General features: G+C 46.1%; 1 protein-coding gene across 1 annotated transcript in view; it reads left to right on the forward strand.

Annotated features, from left to right (window-relative positions):
• FAM135B (family with sequence similarity 135 member B) overlaps positions 1-24,286 on the forward strand; it is a 233,083-nt gene that overhangs the window by 163,175 nt on the left and 45,622 nt on the right. The window contains exons 7-8 of the mRNA XM_017512001.2: positions 7,951-8,104; positions 10,341-10,390. Coding sequence (XP_017367490.1) covers positions 7,951-8,104; positions 10,341-10,390 — 204 coding nt within the window. The remainder of the gene's footprint in view (positions 1-7,950; positions 8,105-10,340; positions 10,391-24,286) is intronic.

The following is a 24,286-nucleotide window of genomic DNA, read 5'->3' on the forward strand; positions in this document are numbered from 1 at the left end:
AACCATGTGAAGAGTTATCAGTGTTTATCACAGGCTAAGTTAAAATCAGGTTGCGCACATATTCCATATGAAGGATAAACAAGTATATTTATATAGGACATAAATTTCTATAGCGTGATTATTATTATAATCTAGGAAATCCTGATCCAAATCCCAAAATTGTGTGAATGTTCCACGATTCTAAAGTAGGAGGCAGTGAGGGTAAGTTTGTCCCTGAAGCCAGGCCTGTATGCATCAAGTCCACACCATCATGCCACTGGAGTGACCTGTAGAAGATACTACAGTTCACTCATTCATTCACTTTTTCTCTGGTATTCAGTGAAATCTATGTGCCAGTTGTTTCAGTTTCAAAGACAACCTGAAAAATAAAACTAAAAAGTAAAAACATCTAAATACTCCTAAAGTCTCCAGGGAGTATCGGAAGGAGAGATATAGGAATAATTGGTCTAATGAAGTATGTGTGAGCAGGGGATGATTGGAGGATGTCACAGAGGCGGTGACATTTGACCTGCATCTTGGTGATGAGCAGGGTTCTTTCAGAAAGACATTTCCAACAGCAAGAGGACAGGCCCTGTAGAGAAGTGCCATGAAAATCCTGGAAGGAAACAAGAGCTAGCAGGTGAGTGTGGAAATGTGATCCATTCAGGCAGCAGTCCCCTAATCTGGGACCACAGAGTGCTACTGGCCTGTGGCCTGTTAGGAGGCAGGCTTCATAGGAGGAGGTGAGTGACAGGTGAGCCAGTGAAGCCACCCCACCCTATCACTTACATTACCACCTGAGCTCTACATCCTGTCAGGTCAGTGGTGACATTAGATTCTCAAGCACAAACCCTTTTAACTGTACGTGCAAGGGATCTAGGTTGCCCACTCCCTTTGAGAATCTAATACCTGATGCTCTGTCACTGTCTCTCATTGTGGGTAACCCCCCATATAGGCACCGAGGAATGAGAGTTAAGCAGAGCCCTGGCACAGTTAGGGCTTGAGGAATATCTCACTTTATAGTGTTACTACTCAGCTATTTCCTTTTATATAATCCTTTACATAATCATTTATTAGTTTATAGAAATAGGACTTGAAGGATCCTTTATATAATCCTCTCTATATATAATCATATAATAGTTGATAGTATGAGTGCCTGAAGAATATTTCCCTACATATATACCTATAATTATACCTTAGTTCATAATCAGAGGAATGCCTAGAGTGGACACAGTGCAGAGCATGAATTAAGGGAAAACAGTTATACCAGGACAAGAATCCATGGCCCAGGAGGCAGCGTTCAGTATCGTAAAGATACCCGCTCTATGGCAGGCTTGGGGCAAGAGCCACTCCTCCTGATAAAGGAGTTGTAGGACCTTGCTCCAGTTCTTGAGGAAGGCTGCCCTCAGAACGGCAGTCCACCTTGGTGACTGTGAACTTTATCAGCTCTTTCTACTGTACTTCTTGAAAAGCATCTTCCCGTAGAATCCATTGGAAGCCGCCAGAAGGTGGCGGTAACTTTGACAGTTCTGTCACTGCTATGTGACTTAAAGCATCCTCCCATAAATCTTCTTAGAAGTAGTTTCCCATAGATAGAAGTATTGCACACTGCACCCTCTTCACTGCGCACGGCCCACCTTCAAGCCTTGGTGACCTAATGGGGGGTGGACCCCTTACTGCACACGGCCCCTTGCTGTGCACTGTCCACCTCCTGGACTAGGTGACCTAATGGGGGTGGACCCTATGTTTTATTGCTCACGACCCTATCACTATCCTTAAAGATGATTTCACTCACTGTCCTGCCCCTTAACCTATGCACAATAAATACTCATGCCTCTGGACATTCGGGGCCTCGCCAGCCTGGCCTCGCCAGCCTTGCCTTACTCCACTTATAGGTGGCGTGGCCCCCCAAGCCCAGCTGCATTTTCTTTGTACTTCTGTGTCCTGTCTCTTTATTTCTTGGATCCTGCACCTCAGCACAGCATAAGGCTCACCCCACGACCCTGTGGGGCACTCAGGATACATCTGGCTCCCAACGTGCCCTACACTCATCAACCCCAGATGGGACCATCTAGTTGAAGGAAAACGGGCTCAGGGCTTTCACTGACTCTACATGATGGCAAATTGTATAATTATTTCATTCTATATTACAATGTAATAATAATAGAAATAAAGTGCACAATAAATGTAATGCTCTTGAATCATCCCGAGACCATCCCCCACACTTTCAGTCCTTGGAAAAATTGTCTTCCATGAAACCAGCCCCTGGTGCCAAAAAGGAGAGGGACTGCTGCTTTAAGGCATAAAGTGCTTAAAGGGCACACAAAAGAATTCGAACTTTATCTTATAAACAGTGGATAATGATATGACCCACTTGCACAGACAGGCACTGCAGGTGGAAGGTAAGATCAGAACAGCAAGACACGTTAGATGGATGTGTTCAATGATTCAAGTAAGCAATAGAGACAGCTCAACCTGGGGAAGAAGTAAGAGAGTTTTAGAGGTAGAACCATCAAGACTATCTAACAGATGCTTGAAGTGAGAAAGAAGTCTGGAATCTAGAAGAACTTGTTGTGTTCTTGTGTGTTGGGCAAAGCGGAGTCCATTAAGGAAGACCAGAGGGAAAAGAAGGATCTGGTGAGCTCCATATGAGATGGCTTTGTGACAGCTTGGCAAGCCATCCAATCGGAAGTTGAAATAGAGATCTAGAGCCTAGTGCAGGAATTCGATTTAGAGATGTAGATTTGAGAGACATTTGCATAAACGAAAGAGTTGCTAACAAGCTTAGCTCTGTCTGTTTTTTATATTCTCTGTTAGGAAATAAATGAATTAGAAAGTAAAATGTCTTAGCTAACAGTTATCAAGTACTAAGCTATAAACCAAGCACTCCCTAAGCATTTTAACTTTATCCTGACTTTTCTTATCAGGAAACTGGTACTTCCTATATTAAAGATCTAGCTCAGGCAGCCTGCTAGTGAGGGAGCCATCTGTGAGCAAGGTACAGGCCTATTTGACTTCAGATTCTGCCTTCAAACCAAATTGTGTCCCTATGGAGCTCCCCACTAAGTTAAAATTCATTCTTAGGCTTCTCCATGGATCATTGTTGAATCTTAAGCTGCACCATCCATAGACATGTTCACCAAGACCATCAATGAGTGTGTCCTAAGTAAGCAAAAGTTCCTTTTAGCATGCACTGACTTTACACTGGAGCATTACATTAAGTCCACATTTTGCTGGAATTATTCATTTAATCCTTAACAGCAATCCTCTGATGCCAATTTCAGGACTGTGCCCTCTTTTCAGGTACCTGCTATGTGGGGAGAGGAAGAAACCTTCCCAAGGTGACATTGGTAATAAGTGAGAAAGCAAAAACAGAGACTGATCAGGCATGGCTCATGCCTGGAATCCCACTACTTTTGAGAGGGAATCACTTAAACCTAGAAGTTTAAAACCAGCCTGGGCAACATCTTGATACCTCATCTCTACAAAAAAAAAAAAAAAGTCAATAAAACATTAGCCACATGTGATGGCGCATGCTTGTAGTCCCAGCTACTCAGGAGACTGAGGTGGAAGGCTCACTTGCTCCCAGGAGGTCCAGGCTGTGGTGAGCCGTGATTGCACCACTGCACTCCTACCTGGGCAACACAGCAAGACCTTGTCTCAAGAAAAAAAAAAAAAAAACACTGACGGTTTGCCCTGTTCAGACTCCGTATTTAACCATACAAATATGTTCCCCTTTACAGCGGACTTGTTTCAGCCTCATAAAGGGAGAGGTGCCTATTTCCTGTCCTGCTTCTGCTGTGGGGCAGGCCCAGGCCAGGAACCTTCTATTGGAGAGTTCATTCCCAATGTAATTATCTGCCTGCCTCCTTCATTCTTGTTTTATCATTGAGGGGTTTCACTTCAGATTGCTAGAAAGACTGTTGCTAAAATGTTATCGCTTTGTGCTAGGGAAATTGTGCAGGCTTTTTCAATGAACTCCATGCAATGCTAATGGAGGCACACTGGCCCGTCCCCTCTGACACCGACTCTGCAGGCCCTCAGGGCTGGCTAATGGGATTTTCTGCAGTATATCGCTCACTTTCAAAAAGTCATGCTGCTGAGCAACTTATGAAGAATGGAAGAGAATGGAAGTTTTTTTTGTTGTTGTTTGTTTTGTTTAGTTTAGTTTATAATACTCTCCAGCCATATATATATATTTTTTTCCAGAATTTCTCTTTGGATTAGCATTTTGACTTATTATTATTTCAATAATCATACTGAATTAGCCTTGTGAAGATTCCCCAAAGTTTTCTTTAAGTCTCTCTTGAAAAATCTCTATGACGTTGGCATCTAGTTTTAGAAGTCAAACTTGGCAAGAGACTTCATAGATTTCTTGCTTTCGTGTCCTGAAGCACTTGCAGGATGAGACCAGGAAGATGAGACAGTGGAGCCGTGGCTGGTAGTGGGACCTGAAAATGGGACTCTCGGGGCCATTTGAAGCTCACTGGGAATTCATGACTACTGTATTTGGTGCCTTTGTTAATCCCCTTTCTGCCTTCATTTCTGCTTAGTCACAGTTGTCAGAGACACTGCAGGACTCGAATGTCTCAGTCAAAGCAAGCGGACCTTTGTCTAGCATCTGCTTTTTGCGGGCTTGATTTAAGAGGCAGCTGTGGCATGCTGAGAAAGGACAACCTCGCTTCAGCCCTGAATCCTGAGCAGGATTTCTGCTGCTGTCAAGCAGAGTGACCTTGCACACATTACTCAGTTCTCTGAGCCACAGTGTTTTCATCTATGCAATGGAAATAAGAGTTTCTGTCATTATTGTTTGATCTGATTAGAAATAATTCCAATGTTAGGTGATAAAAAGCAAGGAACAGAGAAATTTCCAGAGCATTCTCCAACTTATAAGTGTGTTGTGTGTGTTTTCAGGACATACACACATATAGTAAGTGTGTGTGCATGTACAAGAGCATAGATGGGTAGTATTCCAAAAGAATCCACAAGGAAAAAATTATCGGACTATGGGGAATAGAACACTTCATGTTGTGTTTACTTTGATGATATTGATGGGGTTTTGTTTGTTTCAGCATATTTATATTCCATTTTGAAAAGCAAAATGAGAGTATCTGCCTTTTTTGGTGTTTGTTGAAGATCAAAGGAGATAAAGTACAATAGGACTGTTTAGATGCTTCACAAGCAGTGGCGTCCTTCCTGCTCCACACATCTGGCTGGTCTGATGTGCTCCATCCTGCATATAAGCTCTTCTAGACTTTCTACAACTGGACTGGCTTCTCTGTATTATATCTTAATATGTTAGGAAAGTTGAGAAATGTGAATGTATGGGTTACCCTGAATGCCTGGTGAACACAGACAGGGTGGTTGGTTGAGTTTTCTGGTTCTAAAATGGACAAGTCTTCTGATTCCAAACCTTGCTGAAAGTCTTAAGTTCAGAAAGAATTTGACGAGCTTTTAATCCAAGGCCAGGTTTCAGAGCTGAGAAATGCAAGCAATGGAGGGGTAAAGTTCTGCAGAGGGTCGCTCCTGTGTACTCTGTGGTGTGATGCTCGTACCTACCTTCAGACCTGGGCCATTCACTCTTCACACTGTTGGGAATGTTGGTGGCCAACAGCAATTGGCCAAGTATGGAGACTGCCCTGTCTGGAAAGAGCTGCTCTCCCAAGGTCACACCTCTCTGCTGGGGTGATATGGTTCGGCTGTGTCCCAACCCAAATCTCATCTCAAACTGTTATCTCCTTGTGTCAAGGGAGGAACCTGTAATCCCCACATGTTGAGAGAAGAGGTGATTAGATCATTGGGTCAGTTTTCCTCATGCTGTTCTCATGATAGTTAGTTCTCATGAGATCTTACGATTTTATAAGTGTTTATAAGGTTTTTTCACTTCTCTCTCCTGATGCCATGTAGAGATGCACCTGCTTCCACTTCTTCCATGATTGTAAGTTTCCTGAGACCTCCCCAGCCATGGGGAACTGTGAGTCAATTAAATGTCTTTCCTTTATAAATTATCAGTCTCAGGAATTTCTTGATAGCACTGTGGAAAAAACTAATACATAGGGTAACCCACACCAAATGCTCACCAAGGAGTAAGTACAAAGTCCTGGTCTTTGCCCCAAGGTCGGGTGACTCTGCTGGCCCAACAGTCCCCATGGCATCAGGTGAGGCCTCTGTTGTACGTACATGATGATGCAGTGCCATTCTTCCACTGGTCCTGCTTTATAGCTGCACAGATGTTGCTCCTGAGAGCACAACTCAGTGACCCTCTCTGGGTCTCTCATAGTCTCCCACCTGAGACAGTCTCAGGGGTAGATGGTGGCAGACCTGAGACTTCCTTCCAAGCTTCCTAATTTGCAGCACCTTGCCTCACACATGACAATCACTGTGATACAGTGGTCAGAGTAGGTATAATAGTGCCCATCATTATATGCCTAGACAACACCATTGGGGATGCAGATGATGTGCAGATGTGTGTTGACCCCAGCAGACTTGCCCAGCCCCCATTGGATCAACTCAACTCTCTCGGATGGCAGTGAGGAGAGAAGAGACCAAGTAAGGCAGGAGGCTCTCCAGTCATCGGCTGTGCAGACACACTCACAAAAGCCAAGGGTGAAATTCCACCCACTCCTCACCTGGCATTCTTCCAGCAGGCAGGCAATGCAACCTGGGAACATCAGGAGCCACTGCCTCCTCCCATCTGGTCACATGAGCAGTAGATGGGCACCAGCACATTGCTCAAGAATTCCCACCTCTGTGCCCAGGCCTTTTCCCACAGGATTCCTTTCTCTGCTCTAAGAACAAATCTCTTTTGAAATTCACCTCAGGACATCCTTCTCTGCTGGATTGGTAAGAAAGAACTGTCCTGTCCCTTCCTTTTCATCATGCCTAGGTCTCCAAGTCCACTGTAGACTTAGGTGTCTTTTCTTCATGGGACAAACTACTTAGTAATTCTACCAGTTTCATCCATTCTATTTCTACAAATAAAATCAAGTGTACAGTGTTCTGACACTGCATGCTCACATGCAGAGCTTTATACAGGTGTGCTTTCAGCATTGGTTACTTAACCTCACAACTTCTTTCTACATTACGATGACACTTTTTCTTTTCCTCCTTTTCAGAACGAGCTGCAGCTCACCCACCTGCTACAAGGGTCTTTCTATATTTCTCTCTCTCTGAAAAGGAGCCCACAGCTATCTGTCCCGTGGTCTCTTCTTACAGCGCACCCTGCAGTGGTGGTGAAAGGAGGCTTGTATATTAGTCCATTCTCAGGCTGCTGATAAAGACATACTCAAGGCTGGGTAATTTATAAAGGAAAGATGTTTAAATGACTTCTAGTTCCACATGGCTGGGGAGGCTTTACAATCATGCAGAAGGTGAAGGACGAGCAAAGTCATGTCTTACATGACAGCAGGCAAGAGAGCATGTGCAGGGGAACCCTCCTTTATAAAACCATCAGAAATTGTGAGACTTATTCACTATCACAAGAACAACATGGGAAAACCTGCCCCCATGATTCAGTTACCTCCCACTGGGTCCCTTCCATGACATGTGGGGGTTGTTACAATTCAAGGTGAGATTTGGGTGGGTACACAGAGTCAACCCATATCAGCTTGTAAATGGGGCCACTCAGTTGTCTCAGACCAGTGAGGCCAGTGCCCTCATCACCTTCATGATCACTCATTATTATTGTGATTATTGTTGCTATTTTATGATTTCCAATTTGAATGTAAGTCAAAGATGTGGCAGATTTCAGTATTTTCTTACTTGGAGGGATAAAGAAACGATTCCAGCTCAGGACTCCCTTTTCCTGCAGTCTTCAACCATGTGCTGGTTTTACTCAGGGTGGGACCTGCCTCCTTCCCGAACCTCCAGTCACTTTGTGAATGTTGGTGAGGGCGGATGGAAGGTCAGGGCCCTGTGCTGCCTGGGCCAGGTGCAATATTCCTCAGCCTCTGTTTCTGTTTCACCCATTAGGGAAGCTTCTATGTCCCCTCCGAGAACTGCATGCAGCATGCACACAAGTGGCACCGAGACCTGTGCCTGCTGCTCCTCCACGCTTACCGGGGACTCCGTCTCCACTTCCTGGTGATCATGCGGGACATCCCGGAGCTGCCACACATGGAGCTCGGTAAGGGTCCGGGACAGGGGCAAGCCCATCCCAGCAGCTCATGAGCCACCTCCAGACAAGGGAAGGGGGAAAGCTGGCATGCTTTTGTAAATGTCACAGGAATGACACTGGTCCAGGTAGGTTTGGGCTGTGCTTTTCATTTTCATTCTCACAGGAGATGATCTGGGAGATGCAAATGCAGTAAGAGAAGACACATGTTCTTCAAGGCGCATTCATGTACTCAGGCATTCATCTGCCAGACATCTATTGAGCACCTATTACACACCTGCCACCCAAGTGCATAATGTTAGGTTGCTTTCTAGAGGAAAATGCTAGTTTATAGCCTTTCCTGAATCAAGCTGTAATTATGGAATTGTAACTTATAAGACTATAAAACAATCGTCATAAAGAGCTATCTCTCTCTATATACACACATGCACATCTATATTCATACATATATACTTGATCCAGGTAATTATAGAAACTTTTTAGTATACATTACATTTGGTTATCTGGGGATCAGTTGATTTTTGCACATGGATTTTCCAAAGGCACGTCATGAAAATCAGTAGGCCTGAATCTCTGTTGATTGACAGACAATGGACCTGAAGCTCAGCGAGGTAAAAGGCTTGCTCAGCATCACACAGCAATGTGTGGCAGAGCCATGACAGGAGCTCAGGGATCCTGTGCTGATTCCTTGGGGCAGGGTTATTTGTATCATGTCACAGTCAGCAACAACAGGTGGTATGTCCTGGCTCTGCTCAAAGTCCTCTAATAAGGCCTCATCGCCTCTAGAACAGAATCCAAGTCCTCAGCCTGCTTTTTGAGAATAGCACCCATTTCAACATCAGAATCCTGCTAGGTACCTTGACTTCCCTATCTGTACCCCTAGACCTCAACTGCTGAGATAACTGTGGCTTTGGCTGGGTCAATGACCTTGTTCATTGTTCATTGCTGCACTGAAATCATCATGTAACAAAGATTTATTTGCATGTTTTGCTTTCCAACTAGACTGAAGTCTTTGAGAGCAGATTCCCCTCAGATCCCTGCTACACTGTCCCTGGTATGTAGCGTAAAGGAGTAGGTGCAGGATTATAGTTGTTGAATTGAATTCTGGAGCCATCTTGCCATCAGCTTTATCAGCTCTTACATCTTAGCCAAATCCTGTACTCAAGCACTGCTCTTTGAATCATGCAATCATTGAATTTTTTTCAAGTTCAAATATTATGTATGCAGTAAAGACATCCACTGAATCAGAGCAACTTTATATAGCTCAAATGAAAAATGGAGATTTTTCAGTAGCAGTTGGATTCCTGATATAACTTCTTATATTTTATCCAAAGGAGCTGAATTTGTTCATTCACACTTTCATCATATTTTATTGGACACGTACTATATGTCAGATATTGTGCTAGACCCCGAGGATACACAGCCATGACCAGTGTATCAAGAGTTCATTTTGCCTTGTGGGGTTCAGGGACCTGAGGTCAGCAGTGACATGGAAAGCTGTCTACTAATTAGGTTGTCAGCAAGGACCCTAACTTGCTAAGGGGTTGTTTTCACTCACCTAAGCAACCATGCTTTAATTAAAATCTATGTCACAGCCATGTGCAGATGACTGACCACAGCATCATGGAACCAGAGGAAAGTTCAAACCCAGTCACAACTGTGACCATTAAAACAAAAGGCCAGAGGCCACCTGGTTTCTGCTGATAAGCTGGCCACGTTAATCAGTATCAGAGCCAGTGGAGCTGAGCAGGAGGTTCTCCCTGTCACTCTACTTCTTTGGGCTTCGATATTTTATCTGTAAGGTAGAGATCCAAATCCAAATCCACATACCATACATGATGGACAGATATATATATATATATATATATATATATATATATATATATATATATTGTGTGTGTGTGTGTGTGTGTGTGTGTGTGTGTACCTGCAAAAATAGAAATAAATGGAATCTCTCTGGGCCACACAAAGTGCTGTATGAATTGGGAATGTACTGCTTCTCATAACTGTGTGCATGAGATGATACTGGCTTTTATCTAATGCTCAGTCCGTGGTGGCTCCAATCAAGTTTATTCTCCTTATAGGCACGATTCCTTTAGAAAGTTAGAATAGCTATAAGGTTCTCAGCAAGGTGTTTGTCCCTGTGACTTTAATACCAATGTGAAACTTTAGCTGTTTCATTTAATTAGCAACTGCTGCATTTTAGTCTGTGTTCATTTAATCGTGTGGCTTATTCTTTTCTTTCTAGAGGCGCTTGCTGTTGAAGAAACACTTTCTCAGCTGTGCTCAGAGCTACAGGTAATTGGAGGGCTGGCACAGGGGTCTGAATGAATGGCAGTAGTTTTGCAAGGCAAATTCAGTTGCTTGCTTGCTGCAGAAACAGAAGTGAAAAGACACCACTTGTAACCTCCCTCTAGATATCAAGCTGGAGAAATATGCTTATATTCTGTTACCCTACATCACTGTGTCTATAAGTATGTGCCTTGCAGATATTTTGGGAAAACTAAACATGTGAACAGATTTTTGTTTCCCTGAAGCTTAGACTACACATATGTATTTGTCCATTACCCTTCCGTTGAGCAAGCATTTGTTGACTAGTAACTCCGCGCTTCTCACTGTGGGTGACAGAATATTGTACCTGTGCACAGTTGGCCTCAGACATGGCAGAGTCAAGGATGATAATGAAAACAGTAACATTCATTTACGAAAGAAACCTTATCAAGCGTGCATTAAGAGTAAAGGCTTTTTTTAATGATCACCATTCTAACTGGCGTGAGATGGTATCTCAATGTGGTTTTGATTTGCATTTCTCTAATGACCAGTGATGATGAGCATTTTTTCATACTCAGGGAGAGGAGCATCACACACTGGGGGCAGCTGAGGGGGTAGGGGAGAGACAGTGGGGGTGGGGAGGGAGGGGAGGGTGGGGAGGGCCAACATGGGGAGAAATGCCAGATATAGTATGCACCTAAAGTTAAATAAATAAATTTTTAAAAAAGAGTAAAGGCTTAATAAATATTTGACAAATGCATGCTGCTGCTATTTAGAATCTCTGGAACATGTTTACATCCCTTGTGTTGAATATCTGGGTGAGTACTCTTATTTGTATATGAAGAAGAGGCAAATTAAGATGGGAAAGAATTCTATACCAGTGTCACTAACACAGCTAATTTCTACTAGAAGCAGGACTCAAAACAAACTCTCATCCCAAACTGACAACTCTGTTTTTTAAACCAGTGTTTTTCAACACTGACTGTACATTAGAATCATCCTTGGAACTTTAATGATGCATCTTTGCCTGAGCCTGGGCACCCAAATTGGCTGAAACAGAATATCTGGGATTGGAGTTTAGATACTGTATTTTCATTCAGAGCTCCCCAGATGAATATTATGTGCAGCCAGGGCTGAGGACCCCTGCTTTAGAGCATGTTACAAAGTTAGTAAAATCTAGTCTCATAGCGAATGCAGAAGAGATCCCTGGGGAGGGCGGAATGCGAAGCAGAGACAGAGGAGGGTGTTGGGAACCTAGAGCTGGCGGGCCTTCAGGGAGGGGCCACTGGATGGCAGCCTTGGGAGAAGGGGTGGGACTTGGCTTGTAGCAGTAACAGGGAAACACTTGGCGAGCACTGCTGATCATAAATGCAGGGCCAGCAGACTGCAGGAGAGCAACATAGGAGTTCATTTAGAGCGTGTGTAAGGGCCACTGAGACGAGTCAAAAACCTAATGTCCACACTTGGGGACTCAGACACTCTGACTTGGATGCAGTGTGGACCATGCATGTATGAGCAGGAAGCTGGATAGACAGGAGGCCCTGGGCTCCAGATGGCGACAGCTCTCATCCTTCCCCGAGTGAGCCTCAAGGCAGCCACTGCCTTAGGCAGGGGCCAGAAGCTTGAAAGTCATGCCACCCTGGGTTTAAATCCAGACTCTGAGCTTCTCCTCCGAGCAGCTGTGGGACCTGAGACAATGGGCTCAGCCTTTGAGGCCTAGGATTCATCATCTACATAGTAGGTTTGTTCCGAGGGGACCACTAGAGAGCTTGTGCAAGGACCCTCCTAAGTGTTCTGCTCATGGGCTCTGTTCTTCTTTGGTAAGATGGCCTCTCCTTCCAGGGCTGGCCCAGCTGCCTCAGGCTCCATCCCCTGAGGGCATGGCCAGAACCACGTACCTGTGCAGGTGCAGTTCAGCATCCCAAGGGGAAACTGCTTTACTCTGTAAATTATCAGATATTTAATTTTAGCAGCTGAAACAACAACAAGGAACAGGCAGCTTTCCAATTCAGCTTTTCCGTTTGCCATCATGAGATCAGGCTGAAGAGCTGATGAGTGACTACTTTTCAATACGCCCACTCTCTTTCCTGCTGGGTGTGGCCTGCAGGTTCTCCGCTTGGTCTCTGTGCCCGTTATGTTCAGATTTCCAGGCACTTCTCTTCCATAGTCTGGATCACCATGGCACCACCATCACCAACTTATATTTAATCAGTAGAGATTCTCAGCCTGGCCCAGGCTGAGATAACCTTAGAACTGGTTCTAAGTGCTTACCAGTAAAATCCCCTTTAATCTTTCTATAACTCCTGAGATTTCACCATTCCAAAGCACTTGTCCAAGGCCACCTGGTAAGTGGTGGAGGGAATCAGTGCTCACACCCAGCAGGCCCTCTGCCTCCAGAGCCCCAATGATGCCACTGGACAGGGTCTGCTGCTGCACTGCTGCACTGAGGACAGGCAGGGACCACTGCCTGTTTTCTCCTTATACATTACATGACTGTGGACAGTGGCTAGTGGTTGGTAGTGATGGGGAATCCTATATTGCAAAGATGATGCATATCAAGCCAGGGAGACATGGCTTTGAATTCTCTACCTACTCACTGTGTGACTTTAGGCAAGTTGCTTAATCTTTATGAACTTGATGTTCTTATCTGTAAAATAGGGATAAAAATCAATCAATTTTCATTGATGCAACCACCCAGTGGGTTCACTTTGCCCACTGCCTAGACAGAGCTCATTTATCAAGACAGGGGAATTGTAATAGAGAACGAGTAATTCACGCAGAGCCAGCTGTACAGAAGACCTAAGTTTTATTATTACTCAAATCAGTCTCCCCAGGCATTCAGAGGTCTGAGTTTCTAAGAATAATTTGCTGGGTAGGGGCCAGTGAGTCAGGAGTGCTGATTGATTGGGTTGGGGATGAGTCGAACTGTCCTCTTGTGCTGAGTCAGTTCCTGAGTTGGGGCCACAAGACCAGATGAGCCAGGTTATCAATCTGGATAATGCCAACTGATCCATCAAGTATAGGGTCTACAAAATACCTCAAGCGCTGATCTTAGGTTTTACAATAGTGATATTATTCCAAGGAGCAATTTCAGGAGGGTCAGAATCTTGTAGCCTCCAGCTGCATGTCTCCTAAACCATAATTTCTAGTATTTTGGCTAATTTGTTAGTCTTACAAAGGCAGTGTAGTTCACCAGGCAAGAAGGAGGTTTGTTTTGGGAAAGGGCTACTGTCTTTGTTTCAAACTATAAATTAAGTTCCTCCCCAAGTGATTTTGGCCTACACCCAGGAATGAACAAGGACAGTTTGGAGGTTAGAATCAAGAAGGAAGTGGTTAGTTCAGGTCTCTTTCACTGTCTCAGTTCTAATTTTGCAATGGCGGTTTCATTGACATCTTTTTCTCTTAGCCAGTAAGCCGGCACACTGGCTACATCGTGTGAATTTTCTTATGCAATTGATGAAACAATTCCATAAGATAAGCCATCATATTCTGTTCAGTGGATGAAGGAACAGGGCTTGACTTACACGGGATGGGCCACTGACCAGAGGCACAGCACTGGCAGAACAGGGTCAGGCTGCTGGTCCCTGTGACACTGAGCCCTCCCCAGCGTGATGCAAGCCAAGGAAGCAGTGTGGGTGCAGGGAATAGAGACTGGGTCCATGAGGCCTGGCCCAGGGCAGTAAACACAGAAAATGCAAACCGTCATGTTTGGTGCAAGCATTTCTCAAATGGTGGGGGCTTTGGCTTGTCATTTGTGTGTGTGTCATAAAGTAGATTTTGGTGATACTCATACCTTTGGCAGGGAATAAGGTTAAATGTCCAGGTTCCTTTTGTCTTCATGGCAAAAAGGATCAGTGTTTTCCTGGGAATGATGGCCATTAGTCATTTGGCCTGTGAGAGTTTTTATTAATTTCACAAACATTTCCCAAGCCGACAGTGCTCCCCAGATCCAGTGCTCTTCAGGTCTCAGCAGTGGGGACTCAGTGGTGACTTCTCACTCATGCAGCCATAGCCTAGGGAATCGATTTGTTCACTCCGGAACTTTTGCTTAGAAGGGCTCCTGGCACCTAGGAGCTCTTAGTAAATGCTAGAATGAGTGGATGAACAAATGAATTGCAAGAACAGTACCAAAGATGAGTAATTGACTAACACTGGAGCCCTTAATGTCAGCGCCCTGAGGCTCTTGGCCCATCTGCGAAAGGAGCTTGGACTCAGTGTGTTCATTTACCGATCCAGTGGACCAGTGTGTGCTGTTGTCCTGTGTCATGCATCACCTGAAAATTAGTGGGTACAGCCGTCTGCCCAGACCGCAGGGCACAGTCCTGAATCAGCCAGCTGACTGTCCATCATTGGGCAGGCCATAGGAGAATGAAGTGGGGTCACAGGTACACGGTACTTAGAACAGAGCCTGGGGCAAAATGCCGCCACCAGTGTCGTTGCTGTCCTTATCATTGTTCATTCTATTCCATAGGCCTGGTATTGACGAAAAGAGTCAAACTCCATAAAATATTTGAGGAGATTTCTTCTGAGCCAAATATGAATGACCGTGGCTCATGACACAGCCCCAGAAGATCCTGAGAACATATGCCTAAGGTGTTCAGGCTACAGTTTGGTTCTATGCATTTTTGGGAGACATAAGACATCAGTCATACATGTAAGATCTGTATTGGTTTGTTCCAGAAAGGCGAGGCAACTCAAAGCTGGGGGTTGAGGGCATGGAGCGAGGCTTCCAGATCATGAGTAGAGTCAATGATTTTCTGATTGGCAAATGGTTGAAAGAAGTTGTCTAAAGACCTGGAATCAATACAGGGGAGTCTGGGTTAAGATGAGGAGTTGTGGAAACCAAGTTCTTATTATGCAGATGAAGGCCTTTAGGTAGCAGGCTTCAAAAATAATAGATGGTAAGCTTTTCTTATCGGACTTAAACAGGCTCCAGAGTCTTAGTGAATTCTCTCCCACATCAGGAAAAAGGAAACAAAGAATAAGAACAGAAAGGGAAGGAGATTCTCTACAGAATGTAAATTTTCCCTTAAAGAGGCAGCTTTGCCAAGCCATACGAAATATGTTAAATTTCTGTATCTTAGGGTAAAACACTTTAGTTTCTTTCAGGACCTGCTGTCTGTGGTGTTGGTATTTTCTTGCTGTAAGGAGTCTGCTTTGCAAGTCTCAAGGCCTCTGTTTGAACATTACTGCTGGTCAGCGGTGCTGGGATTCCAAAGGGGGGAAGGTATAATGAGGCATGTCTAACCAACCTCTCCTATGATGGCCTGACTAGTGCTCCAGGTTTGTGTTTGAATGCCCCTCAGCAAGAGGAGGGGTTCATTCAGTTAGTTTGGGGGCTTGGAACTTTATTTTTGATTTACAGTGGCGAGGGTTGTGGATGTGGCTGTCATGGGTACAATTGGCTGGGGCTGGCATTGCAGGTGCTAAGAGAACTTACCAAGACAGTCGTAGGTAAAGAGAGGCAGATTTATTAAAGTACGGGGGTGCAAAGTTAAGTTGCAAGGGTTGCAGAGAAGGGGTTGTCTGCAAAGAGTCATAGCCTGGAGGGAAGTTTTATAGGGCTCTCCTGGAGGGGCTCCATGCAGATAAGGTTGTGCTACTGGGGATATGTGCAGAACAAGGTGTTTGGGAAAAGGGCATTGTGCCAGCTGCTTGTCTGTGATTAACCATGTCTCAGAAAAATTGTTCTCCCACATCTGGGACCCTTTCCTCGTTGTTGCTTACTTATCTTATTAGGACTCCACAATGGATACAGATACTGAATTGAAGCAGGAGATTTCCCCTAACCCCTTCGTGGGCAGGAACTGGAGCGTAGGCGCTAGAGCTAGCTGGCTGCTTCAGGTGCAGGCAGGGGCAAAATTCATTCACTCAAACCCATTGAGCTCAACCCCTCACAGGAGGTGAGCAGGTAAAGGACCCAGGGCGAGTGTTTTGGAGTGGTGGCAGGAGCAAAAGTCCTGCGGGCCCCACAGCAGCTTCTAGGGAGGAGTACCCACAATCCCCTAAGTCCCAGGAGGAAACAGTGATTAAGGTTAATTACCATCACCACAGTGACAATACCAACATGCCTGGCCTGCAGAATGCTGGCTCCCAGGCCATGGTTCACCAGACTCTATCCTTGCTGCAGCCCTGGGAGGACAAGGACGGAGGTACTCAAGTGTCTCCAGTCATTTTGTTTTAAGTGGACACAGAGGAATGTGACTTCCTTAAAGTCCACGAATTGCTAAGGGTGGGCCCAAGGCCTGAACCCAAGGCCAGTTGCATTCCACTGCAATGCTATGCTGTCTGGTTCCCAGAGTGGTTCTGGTGGGAGATTCAGGGGTTAGGATGCAGGCTGCCAATGACTTGATCAAGTATATTTTATAAGGTGTCAACAAGTTGCCTTGCTTTTCCAGGGCAGTGCCCCAAGCTGCCGGGTGACTGCCTCTTGCTTTTGAGTGTCTATGCTGCCACAGGCTTTATTTTATACAAAGCAACTAAATTAGCCACCCGCTGCAGGGATGTGGCTGGGTGAAGAGGTTGGAAAGGGTGAATGGTGGTGTGCTTCCACCTACTCCTTGGTTTGCTGAAGAACTGACCTGGCCATTGGGATGGAAGAAACACCTGCTTCCCAAAAATCCCTGAAGAGCAAGCCTAGAGTCAGCAGCGCTGTTCAGAGGCAGAACATCGCCACCTCCTGGCTTCCTTACTCCTGCCAGTGGTGGGGGTGGGAGGGCTGGAAAGTGTTTTGGGTGATTTAAAGCGACTGGAAGACATAGAGCTCTGTAGTAATGGCGGGTGTGGATGAAGCTTTACTCCATACGGCTCCTACAAACATTTACTTAGCGTTCACTGTGTGCTGACCTCTTGGCTATTCACTGGATATACAAAGTCGGAAGACACCAACCAGGACTTACTTGCAGCTCAACGAGAAAGATATTTGTTCACAGATAAGGCAGACAGTGCTGATGTGGTCAGTGCTGGAACCTGGGAGCAAGAGATGAGAAGCTGCAGGAACAAGGAGGAGCAGGGACCTTATCTTGCCTGGAGAGGTGGGGATGGCGCCTGAGACATTGCCCTGAAGGAGTGGGAGGGTGTCAGACACCAGTCAGGGAAGGACCCTCAGGGCAGAGGAAACAGCCTCGCAAAGCCCAGGGTAAGAGCCCACCAGACGGAAGGAGTGTAGGCACTTGGGGACCACAAAGGTGAGGCCCAGGTGAGGATGCAGGGCAGGGGGAGAGGTGAGTTGGAGCAGCTGATGAGGACCCCTACTGTGAAGTCTGATTAGAAAGAGGGGGTGTTCTTCCCACAGAGGACCTGCAGGTTCTAATGAAACTCAGGCATGTGCTTGGTATAAACAAGTCCAACACATGCTGAGTTTGAGAGCAGTATTGTTGTTGTTTAATTTTTTATCGTACAGCAATATAGGGTTTTCTATAACACAGGAGAATTCCCTGGTTGCCCCCCAGTAAACTTCTGGGAGATCCCAAATTGTCACATAGTCTTCCCCAGAGCTGTACTCTCCTAGCAGGTGCTACTAACGATAAGCGCAGCCCAGCAAGCATGAGGGAGCAGCTTCTGATTGTGGGCAGCGTGTTTTGTTGGTTTTGGGGGATGCGGGAGATTGTGTGTTTGGGGTTTGTTTCTTTCATGTGTTTGTTTGCTTTGACCAGTCTTCTTGCCAGAGGGTTTTTAAATGCACTGGTCCATTTACCATCCTTTTGAAGTCAGTTATTCTAGAGGGCACTCAGGTCTGGTGAGGCCCAGTGGCTTCTCAAGGTCCTGCTGTGGAGGAGCTGATCTCAAATTCAAGGGGGCAAAGAGCATAAGTGGCCCTGCAGCATACCATCCACCTTCCAGCAATGAGTGAAAGAAAGCCGTTCCCAGAAACTAAGCAGGTATTCTACGCTGGTCCCATTGATTAGTGTGTTACACATGTGCTCATTGGGTCCTCATTTTGATGCTGAGATGTAGGTTTTATTAGGCCTGCTTCTTAGTAGGGACACTAAAGCTTTGGGGGCTGTCTGTCCACCGTGGCCACTGTTACCTCTTCCTTCCCTGTCCTGCAGGTCAGGGAAGCCCTGATGCTAGGACTTCACAGCACTAACTCTAGAGGACAACTCTGAGCTTAGATTATTGAGAGCCTGCCCAGGGCCGCTGGGGAACACCAAGCTCAGCTAGACACAGGTGGTTTAAGAAACACCAGTTTCTCTCTCCAATTTTAGAGCTTATCACACTTCAGTGTGCACATGAATACCTGGGGATCTTGTTAAAATGTGCATTTGGATTCTTTTGGGCTGAGGTGGGGCAGGAGATTCTGCAATTCAGAGGAGTTCCCAGGAGACAATGGTGCAGCTGGGATTTCATGGACTGCGGTTTGAACAGTGAGTGTCTGAACTCTAAAACTTCACTGGGGGTCACCCTGTAGGTGGACATCCAGCAGGCACACAGCTGTCTCCTTGTCCCCCTCTGCCATGCCGTGAAGCTGGGCACAGGGTTCAGCTCTTCTCCGCCCGGCCTTTTCTGCAGCAGCACACACACAGCATCTCTCTGGAGGTTTCAGGGCCTTGGCAGTAGTGCCCAGCCTGCCTTCCTATGGGTTGTCCTATGAAATGGGGAAGCTTCTGGGCCCAGTGAGACGTCACCACACTACAGGATCACACTTCACAGGGACTTCTTCTGTAACCACAAGCCCAGTATGGTGGAGACCTTATCTGACTCATCTTTGGCTCTGCACAGCCTCCCATACAGAGCGTGCTGCAGGAAGCACAGAAACCAACAGGCAACTCTCACTGTCCTGGTTAAAGCTCCTGGTACTTCCTGTTCACTGGCAGGATGAAGGCCCGATGGCTTAGGATGAAAGTCAAAGCCATGGGTATGTGATGCTCTCTCACCTGTCCCTGAGGTGCCCCAGCCCTCCTGCACACCTTGTGTTTCAGACCTTCAGGGGGAAAACTAGGATCCTTACCCCAGCGTCTTTCTGCAAGCTATGGCCTCTGTCTGGATGATGCCATCTTGTTTTTATTCCTGACACAATCCCCACCAGCCTACAAAGCCCAAACCAAAGGCTGACTTCTCGGTAAACCTTCTGAGATCCTGGGATCTGAGAGCTCCTGGTGAGTTCCTGGGTCTCACGGTGCCGCACTCCATCCCAGCCATTGCTCAGTGAAGTTTAATCATTTGTGTGACTTTTTTCTTACTCCACTAAGCCATGAACTCCTGCATAGAAGGGACTAAGTTCTATTTACATTTGGAGCCTGTTACGAAAACATATGAAGTTTGAGAAATATTTGCTGAAGCAGAATGCAAAACAAGTCTCCAAATAGCACCAGGTAGAGAATAGATCCCAAAGTAATTATCAAACTGAACTCAAGTCAGGATCTTGGATTTCATTTTCACTGATAAAAGTCTCCCAGGGCCGGCACAGTGGCTCATGCCTGTAATACCAGAACTTTGGGGGACTGAGGAGGGTGGATCATGAAGTTAAGAGATGGAGACCATCCTGGTCAAAACGGTGAAACCCTGTCTCTACTAAAAATCCAAAAAATTAGCTGGTCATGGTGGTGCACACCTGTAGTCCCAGCTACTCAGGAAGCTAAGGCAGGAGAATCGCTTGAGCCTGGGAGGTGGAGGTTGCAGTGAGCTGAGATCACACCACTGCACTCCAGCCTGTGACAGAATGAGACTCCATCTCAAAAAAGAAAAAAAGTCTACCAAAACAACTTGAATTTTCTTTCATCCACATCACCCTTGGTCCAAAGTCATGTAAGTGGATGCAGAAACTGCAGAACTATCGCTACGTTGTGGTTATAAGAATCCTTGAACATCTGAAGGAAAAATAAATTCTCAATGAAGGGGATATCAAGTGAGTCCCATGCCAGAAGTCTCCAGGTGTATCCTCTGAGTTTAAAGAGCTTGATAAATGCAAAGTTTTCAGGAGATTCCTCCTGTCATCTGCAAATATATATGGAAGCGAGTTGAGCAGACCTGTGAGCATGCTGTTGTAATACACGCAGCGGGACAGGAGCCACCATGCATGTCTACACAGCATTTAGAGGGGTTAATGAGAGGCTGCATTGCATGGGAACTAAAAAGGGCTTTGGAGCTGGGCTTCCTGGGTCCACACGTTGCCTCCCACTTGCTATCTGTAATCTTGGGCATGTTGCTTCACCTTCCAGTGCCTGAGTGACTCCATCCATAAAATAAGAGTGATAATATCAGATTTATGGGTGGGATTACTGTAAGGATTAAGTCATTAAGTAAATTAAAATGTCTGTAAAGCTCTTGGCTCATAGTGCCCTGTAACTCTCAATGGGCGGTGTTACCATTGTTGTTTTTAGACCCCCTCTTGTATATGTAGGAGAGGGCGCCTGGATGGATGGCAGTGATCTGAGATCTGAAACAGGAGACACCACAGGTGTAGTGTGTGTATGCACACAAGGTGTTGGGGAGGGATTGTTGATAAAGATGAGGACATGCACAAAGGCAGGGGTTGTGACAAAGCAGGGGTTTGTAACCCTGGCTGCCCATTAAAATCATCTAGGAAAAATGTGCAAATGTTTCATGCTTGGGCCACACCCTCAGGAAAGCTGAGATGGGCCCCAACATTGGTGGACTTGCAACCTCCCAGGGATTGTGGTGGGCAACCATAATTTAGGACCAGTGAGAGAGCGTAGTATGTTCATGGCATGTAAAGCAGGCTTCTCTTGACTTAATGTCTGTTCACCTTGAAGACCTAATGTAGGTTATCACCTCCTCCAGGAAGCCTTCCATGACCCTTCTACAGTACTCAGTATGTATCTCTTGCACAGTACTTTACAGATATAATTATCTAATGGAATAGCTGTAACACGATCATATGTCTCTTCCGGGTCTGTATGCATTTATGCTTGGCTTCCCGGAGCTTGGCACAGCCCTGGGATGGAACCGGCCCTCAGTGAGCAGAGCAAGGGAGTGAGGGAGTGAGCAAAGATGCTTGGTTAGTGCCTGGGTGATGAGGACGAAAGTGTGGCAGGCATGGATGGCAGGGCCTTTTTTCAGGGCGTTTCAGCTGTGATAGCTCTGGGCTGCAGCTGCCTCCTTGTTAGAGTAAAGGGCCTCCTCGGTCTCTGGAAGAAAGCCTTCCAAGCCCACCATCTGTGATTGCACAGGCCCGGGCATCTGTGCAGCAGAAAAGTCCTCTTGTGGCTTAATTAGAGGCTTCTTTAACCTCATCTAAAGCCATTTCTATAATCAACTTGAGGAAATATAATCCTCCCAAAGACACATTTAATGAATAGCTTGTCTTTTTTCTCTTTTTGACTCTGGTGGCTGAGCTCTGGATTAATGCTGTCCTCGCTGGTGCCACTGTGGTGGTGGGGGGCAGTGTGGGGGGATGATGGTGCTCGGAGGGAGGGAACAAAGAACCCCGGGAAAGGCAGTCTGAGTTCTGGAGGCCTGGGATACCTCCCACTGACACCGAGCTGCCTGTTCATTTTGAAAGAGTCACTGACCCCTCCTATCTATCAGCCATTGGGGCTGGGAGTGCTGAGAAGACTAAAGCTCAAAATGCAGGCAAACAGCGATGTAGGGGTGAAGCGAGCAATGTGTGTGTAGGCCTGCCGTGAGCGATGCCTGTGTGGGTCAAGCACACGTCAAGGAGGAGGAGCTTAGACTTACAGGCGGGGCATTGGAGAAGTTTCCAGGGTCATCAGAAACAATATGGACTGCGCATGGACTCTGCATCTAAAATAAAAGTTGAAATTATTTTTTAAAAAAGAATAAACCAAACACTGCATGTTCTCACTCATAAGTGGGAGTTGAACAATGAGAACATATGTATGTAGGAAGAGGAACATCACATACCGGGGCCTGTGGGGGGTGGGGGGATAGAAGAGGGAGTGAGGGAATGGGGGAGGGATAGGAGGGGGTAGGGGGCTAGGGGAGGAATAGCAGGGAGCTGGGGGATTGGGGAGGGAAAGCATTAGGAGAAATACCTACTGTAGATGGCGGGGTGATGGATGCAGCCAACCACCATGGCACGTGTATACCTAGGTAACTAACCTGCATGTTCTGCACATGTACCCCAGAACTTAAAGTACAATTTAAAAAAGAATAAAAAAGAAACAAGGAGACACAAAATTTGCTTCTTAAATTGTTACCTGGTAGAGGATGGACACGTCCAACGTGATGAAGAGAAGGGAAACTGCAAGGTGACAGAAGGTGCTGCAGGGAGACCATGCAGCCTGAACGAGGGCCTGGGGTTGGAGAGAGCCAGGTGTGTATGCAGCCACGTGTGGCTGGGAACGGGCGTGTGCATTGGGCTAGGCCAGGAGGTACGCAGAGGTGAGGTGGGAGATGCTTTCAGGGGCAGTAGTGCCATGATAGATGGGAATGGGCCAACAGTGGACACTCCCTATTTGACCCTTGCCTGCCCCAGAGCCAGTACTGGAAGGAAAGCTTCCATCAGAAGAAAGTGCAGGCCATCCCCTCATGTTGGAGTTTTGTGGTTTGTGTCATCATCACAGACATACCTTACCTTTCAGAAAAAGTAGCTCAGAGATGATGCCGTGGCTGAATGTTGTTCCGTATCTGGAAGCAAGTCATTCATGATAAAGCAAAAATCTGCAACATTTAGAGAACCTTACTGTGTGCCAAACCCCTCCTTCCCTCTTTTTCTTACTCTGGGATGCCCCACTGTACCCAATCAGTCTCCATCTAGCACCAGTTTTCAGTCTAAGAATAGCAGAAGAAATGTCCAGCATTTCAAGCTCTTTGGACTTGGATCTCCTCATGTGTTATTACATCCAAAAGCAGTAATTTTCTTTGCATACTCACTTTACAGATGGAGAAACTGAGGCACAGGGCAAGGAAGGGAAAGGAATGGATTGGATGTGGCTGTGGCTATGTGTCCCTGGCCTATTGTGTATGGTAGAGAGTGCCGTGACGCTTTTAATTATTAACTCTCTTCCTATTTCCACCACTGAACAAGGCTCCACACAGACAGAAACTCGCTTTTGTTCAACTCTGAATTCTCTCTCATTCCAAACATGTGCCTGGGACATGGAAGTTGCTCATTAAATGCTTGAATAAGTGGTGAAGCTTAGAGGTCAGTGACAGACATTGGCAACTGGCTTTCTGCCATCCTCAGAGATGTGAACCCTCTTGTCACCTCTAGAGAATTCAAGTTTCTCTCCCAAAAGATGGCTCTCCTGGCTCTGAATTGCAGCCCTCTAAAGCGCTTCTGTCTAGAGGGTCTCTCCCAAAGCCTCTAGGCCCTCTCTAGTCTAATTCCTCTTAGTTTTAGTTAATGCAACTAGGAATCCTCCTTAAGAAATGTGCAGTGAAGCCAGGTATCGGGGCTCATGCCTGTAATCCCAACACTCTGAGGCAGGTGGATCACTTGAGCCCAGGAGTTCGAGACCAGCCTGGGAAACATAGTGAGACCCCATCTCTACAAAAAGTTGTCTGGGTGAAGTGGCATATACCTGTAGTCCTAGCTACTCCAGAGGCTGAGACAGGAGGATTGCTGCAGCCTGGGAGTTCAAGGCTACAGTGAACCATGATCATACCACTACACTCCAGCCTGGGTCACAGAGCGAGACCCTGTCTCTCAAAGAAAAAAAAAAATGTGGAGTAATGTGAGGAGGATGGTGGAGAAAAGCTATGGAGCATCTACCATGCACAAACCGCCTCACTCCTCAGGTGCTGTGAGGTTATAGAGATGCTCTCTTCTCTCAGGAGGTGTTTTAAACACTTACCATGTGAATGTGGCATGGTGATGTGGCTTCATAGTCATACACCTCTCCAATTGGATCCCTGCTCTGTGTAAGACTGCGCATTCTTTTACTAACTCTTGTTTCACTTCCTGTAATTGAATGGTCACAGTAACTCTACCAGAGGGTGGCTGGGGATTACATGAGGAGCACCGTAAAATGCCCAGTGTTCAACTTTCCAAACAGG

Source organism: Cebus imitator, unplaced genomic scaffold (assembly GCF_001604975.1).
Source record: "Cebus imitator isolate Cc_AM_T3 unplaced genomic scaffold, Cebus_imitator-1.0 Scaffold459, whole genome shotgun sequence".
Classification (NCBI taxonomy): domain Eukaryota; kingdom Metazoa; phylum Chordata; class Mammalia; order Primates; family Cebidae; genus Cebus; species Cebus imitator.